This window comes from Protopterus annectens, chromosome 12.part0, assembly GCF_019279795.1.
Source record: "Protopterus annectens isolate FY-2018-M chromosome 12.part0, PAN1.0, whole genome shotgun sequence".
Taxonomy (NCBI): Eukaryota; Metazoa; Chordata; order Ceratodontiformes; family Protopteridae; genus Protopterus; species Protopterus annectens.
Genome location: NC_056746.1, coordinates 22,651,545 through 22,657,641, shown reverse-complemented (window position 1 = coordinate 22,657,641; position 6,097 = coordinate 22,651,545). Strand labels below are relative to the sequence as shown.

Genomic DNA, 6,097 nt, shown 5'->3' with positions numbered 1-6,097 from the left:
TGATGGAGACTAGGAGAGCTACTGAATGGTGTTTTGTGTGGGTAGTCAAGACTGTCCTGCTGACACAACCCCCTTTGCATTCGTACTGACATCCATTTCACATCCCGTATGCAGGTTGTCACTAGAAAGGTACAAGTGGTAGGCATTAGTTTGAAAATTCATACCACCCCAATGGCTATTTTAATGATGGCATCTCCCATCTGACCCTCTCCTTCTGGTACTGAGTAAATGAATAGACTTATTGGTTGGGATGGGTTGAAGACCAGCAGGTAGCAGAGTCCAGAGATACAAAAACAAAAGTACAACATTCTTCTCCTTTTAAATAACTTCAGTACTGTCACTTAATGTTAAGGCTAGCATGTGGTCATCCAGATCATCAATATATCCATCATGCCTAAAAAAAATATTCTTCAGCTGTATTATTAATAATAAAGCTATATCCCCAAGACATCAAAAGTGTGCATCAATGAAGGAAATCAGCTGAGATATCCTACGCTTGCTATCCTACAGACTGTTAATAGGTGACCTGTGTCTTGCATACAAGGTACCCTCCATCCCAGTACTGATGGATTTTCTGTGCAATAGCAAGTCAAATGGCATCAGAAATACTCTGCCTAGGTATCAAAACCTATTATGCATCATCAGCAGAACAATTAGGAGGGGTAGGTATATTTTGCAGAGGATTCTGCAGCTCTGGAACAGACTTCACATCCATGTAAAACAAAGCCCATCCTTGTCCATATTCAAATACAGCTTGGATCTATAGATGGGAAACAGAAAAATAACACAGGGCCTGCCCCCTTACTAATAATGGACAGAGACAGCTCCTAAATGCCATATCCCATGAATGGGTCTCCTCAAATTATTTATGGTATGATCCCAGTTACTCACACCAGGGGTACTATATAATTAGTGACCATGGGATGGTTAAGGCTAATCTAACACCAAATGGGATAGGTTAACTCAAACCCAAAAGAAAACTGGTTTAGCTTAAAATGACCCACAGGGGCAGCTAGCATAGTACTTACCTATGAACCTATCAACTTATACGAAGTGAAGCTTAGAAATGCATCAAAACCTGATTATTAAAGACATGTATATTGATGGAATCCTAACATCATGGCTACTAGAAAGAAGTAGAGTATAATAATTAGGGATTAAGCATGCATAAGGAAAACTTGGTTGAGTACATGAAAACCAAATAATCCCTTATAAATCACTTATCTTCTGCGTACTACATTATCTCCAAAAACTATCAGAGTAAACTTACATGAATGCCCATGATAAGAAAAATCTCTTGTTTTCATCTTCATATGTATTAATATGAATTATGTAGCTATGTTTAGAAATTCTTAAGGAATGCCAGTTATCATTCTCAATAAAATAATGCATATTCTCTGCTGTAGACCTTTAAAGCAAATTCAGATCATGAAACAATGTCTTGACTATTAAAATTGACTTTTCATCACTTGATCCTAAATCTGAACCAGAGTAAATTACTCAACAATGCTCACAGTATGATTCTGTGAAATTGTATTCTGTCTCTATCTGGTGCAATAGCTCTTATCTTGGGAAAGGAATGTAGCATAACCTGTTAGCCATCGCATCCTGCTCGATCAGTATGTACTGTAGAATCCAGGTTAACATCATATATCCCTAACCCAGTCTAAATGGCAGATGTTTCAGAGCAAATACAACAGTTAATTCACCCACCAACAAAGTGGATGGCACTGCTTAATAAAAAAGTGAAAGTATACAGAAGGACAGAGTAGGACAAAGGTCGTAGGTCATGCTACTTTTTTGGCTGCCAGTATTCCTGTAAAAAAGTAGCAGAGAATTTAGCCTAAAATACTCTTATTTCACTTACCCAACCCATTTTCAAGGTCTCTGAATTCCATGCACTGCACTGCGCGGTCAACTCCATATGGACCCATCAGTGTCCTGTAAAGAAAAATGACAAAAAGGAAAGATAAACACGGTGCAGCTTAAATGTCAAGGTTTTACTTTCATTTTTTTTCCATTTGCTGACCTGCATCGGTCCAAATATTCAACACCCGTCCCCTGTGCCAGTAACAATTTTACCCATTGTGTGAGAGAAGGGAACACTCTTCACTCATTCATACGATCTGGTATTGATATTCGGATGGGAATGGTCACTCCCATAATGATCCCCTATCAGCTGCCTGAGTCAATAACATTTTACCAGCATAAATGCTTATTAGTGTTAAAAATACTACTATTACATAGATGTTATGTGATTAATAATAAACAGCCGGTTTAAAAATTTTATACAACTACTACAGTGTGTAAGTACGTATAGCTTCATGGATATATACTAGGCTAATGACCACTAGGGCCATTATAAGCCTCTAGCAGTCCAACCCAAATGTGACCCACAAATCTGATTTATATAGGGGTGCTTTACTGATTGCCTCTGTCCATCAGAGACATAGGAACCCGACTGGGGTAAATTTCCAATTATCCACCCACTGGTCCAAGTTGCACTTAAAAAAGGGATAGGGAAGAACTCCGCTTCACATGGATGGAAAGCCTGTTCCAGAGAATAAGAATTCTCTGAGAAACATATCTCTCTCTCCAACATGTCCTATTTATGTCAAAAGCAACATTTTAGTCTTTTAATCTAGTAGTTCTGATGCTGTTTGTTTTGTGGCTGTGCAAAAAGGCTAATCAAAACAGGGTTCAGGGATACTTCTCATATCAAAGGGAGAACTGTGTTGTCCCTTTCCCACTCACAGCTGTACTATAAATTACAAACAGTTCATGGTCTTAGTTTTGCTTCTCTGTAATACATTTGCCAAGACATGAGATATGGAAATCAGTCCTGCAGTAGTATCTGTAGAAGTCATGATGGGACTTGTAATAGTGTTCACTTCCCTTTCTGTATAAAATAAAAAAATAAATAATAGATAAATAAAATTAAATAATCTACTCTTCAGTGCTACCAAATTTTCCTACATGAATTTTGTGAAGAGCTATAGAGAATATAGTTCTCTCCCTTTCATTACAATCATCTGCAACAAAGGCATATTATCATATAAGCATTGTGAATCTGATTAATATTATTATTATTATTATTATAATTATTATTATTATTATAGTGCAAAGAGTGTTGTGATTATACTCCAATATCAGTTAAAAGACACCCTGGTTTAGCATGAGACCTAATCTTAACAGTGATCAGAAGGTTTCTTAACAATTGTCAGGCAAACCCCTACAAGTATCATATTTGTACTTGGCACTGAAAGCCGACAATGTCAGCCAGTAAACAACAGCATCTGAACAGCTTAATTTCAACTCTTATTCTGCCTACTGTCCCCACATTTACAGCCAATAAATTTAAAATATGTATGGACATCTCCAGCTGTCTGTATGGCAGCATTTCCTAACTACTTTACCGGCTTTCAAACCTGGCACAATACACAACACTTTGCATTTTTTTGTTTTTCAGTACCAAGCACATAATAATAATGTTATGATTGGAGACCTGATCATAATCATTTATATTGTTATTATTTTCAGAATTTAACTAAGGCCAGCTATCATTGTCTGTCTTCATTTCAAAGGCACTGCTGACCTTGGTGCAAAATTCAAAGTCCAAGTGTAGGCTATGCATTTAGAACAGTGGCATCAGTCTGGTCTGTCCATCCATGATGCCTCATTCTGCTAGTGGTGCACATTCCAGTGGGTCTGCACAAGAGGGAAGGAAGTGAAAGACAAAATGATGGCAAGGTTTCTGCTGTGAATGGAATGGCTTTTCTCATGCTGATCACAGTACCACTCAGGGATACCTGATGGGCTAATAGTATTGGAGTACAGGGCATGCTTTTATGAACTCAGTTACTTGGATATGCATGTGGAGGTACATGAGACAAACAAACATATAAATAAATAAATAAATAAATGCAGTGTGACAACTCTGAAAGTTTCCACTACCCAGCCTTCACCCCTGTAGGAGAAAAATAAGAAACAAATAGGTAAATAGTTGATTGCCCAAGGAATGAGATCAACCGAAGAGAGAGGCTAAAACAAGACAAAATACTTAGTTATAATGTTCTCAGAAAGAAAGGATTTTTTTGGCTACTGTGTCCCTTGCTTACAATCTGACCACTTCAGAGGTTATTTTGTGTTGAAATATTCTATAAGTTAGCATTAACCCATGGAAGATTGTGGGGAATGCTTCGTTTACCCACAACTGGTGTAGTTTGGTTATGAGTGTGAAGCCCTAGTGACTGAACAAAGATAGATGTGGGTAAACCACATATTATCTGCAATCTGGCATGGGTTATTTTTGTTGTACAACTGTATTAGCTTTAAACCAACACATAACTAAGGTAGTAAGAAAATCTTTCTATGTTGCCCAACTTTTAAGTAAGGGTATGATATCCAGGTCCAAGGAAGTTATAGCACCCCTCTACTCATCCCTCATCAGACCCATCGTTGAGTACAATGTTCCTTTCATTATGTACCTCACTAGGCATGTGCAACAGCTGGAACACTCACAGAGGTTCCTCACCAAGACAACCCAGGGTACTAACACACTGTCCTATACAGGTCACCTTACAGCCCAGACTCTATAATCAGTCTTCTACAGATTGTTGAGCGATAATCTGTACTTGGGATATAAAACATCCTTAGATCCAGCCCTGATGGAGCTTTTGCACATCTGCAAAATGAGCAGCATCAGAAACACTAGATCCATGGATGTGAACTTTGTGATATAAGTAGAATATGTTGGTGAGACAGATATGTGACTCAAAGGATCCCCATGCTGTGGAATAGGCTACCCATCCATGTGAAGCAGAGTCCATGCCTAACCCTATTCAAACATAAACTTAGCCATTGGATAGGAAATCGCAAATTCATCCCTTGTTTGGCCCCCATGTCCCTTATAGAAAGAGGCTGACAGTAAACATTTCTAACTAACATTAGATGAGTAATCATAAATTCATCCCCAGGTTGGCAGTGATGTCTCTTATAGACCAAGGCCAACAGTAAGAATTCTGTAACTAACATACCCACCACATAACTTTTAGCAGCCTGTTAACTAACATAACTCTCATAACAAACATAACCACCTAATTAAGATACATGATACCAGGGGTTGAAATTAGGTTGTGTTGTGTGGCTACGCTTATAAAGGCCCTGGTGGTCATTAGTCTAGTATATACCTATGAACCTATGTTGCTATGTAATATTTTACATTTATTTATTTATTTATTGTGGTTACTTGTGTTCTCTTCCACATTTTTCTGCAAAGTATTCTACACCTCCCTGTCATTTATATACTAGTTTTGTTACTAACTTGACTAAATGCAGCTGTCATTTAGTAGTAAATATGAATGACTGGCTTATAATATGATGACAACTTGACAAATCCGATTTTAATTTGCCTTTCTATTATTTATCTCTGTCATGTACAAACTTACTTAGTTTTGTTTATTCTGTAATTCTGTCATTGGAGCATACTTGACAACCTTCAGACATTAAAATTCCACTGAAAAGAAGATATACCCAGCAAAAAACTGGGACATCTAATCAGCATAACATCTGAATACTAAATAGATTAGAATTCTTCCCGCTTTCAGTAGGAATATGGGATACTACTCAAAAACACAAATTAAAAAACAGAGAATGACAAAAATTATGGAAAAATACAAGAACATTATCAAAGAGACTGTAAAATCTGTAGAATTTAATGTATTGCAAAATTCTACCAAACAAGGTCATTTATTTTGGTTTCTAAAACAGAGATGTAAGATATGTGTCATCTTTCTTTAAATTATTGATGATACCAGCTTGTTTGTCATGGAGGATAGTTTTCTGAGTACTAGACAGTTTTAAAAATCATATGTGACAAGGGGGATTCAGAAAATTGTATAAAAAGGGGTGACTCAAGCCTGAAAACAGCGACATACTTCCAAAATAGGGACATTCTATGCAGGTGTAATTGAAGCCTGAAAATAGGAATGGTTCCCCCAAAACAGTGACAGTTGATAGGTCTGCACCAGAGGGTGCTACAGATACCTGGTCATATAATGGCAAAAGTAAGGACTACAGCTGACCGGCTGAGTGTCAT

General features: G+C 37.4%; 1 protein-coding gene across 1 annotated transcript in view; it reads right to left on the bottom strand.

Annotated features, from left to right (window-relative positions):
• The window catches only part of LOC122816340 (syntaxin-binding protein 4-like), an 869,603-nt gene that overhangs the window by 687,032 nt on the left and 176,474 nt on the right, over positions 1-6,097 (bottom strand). Inside the window, exon 2 of the mRNA XM_044089066.1 lies at positions 1,868-1,941. Within this exon, the coding sequence (XP_043945001.1) occupies positions 1,868-1,941 (74 nt within the window). The remainder of the gene's footprint in view (positions 1-1,867; positions 1,942-6,097) is intronic.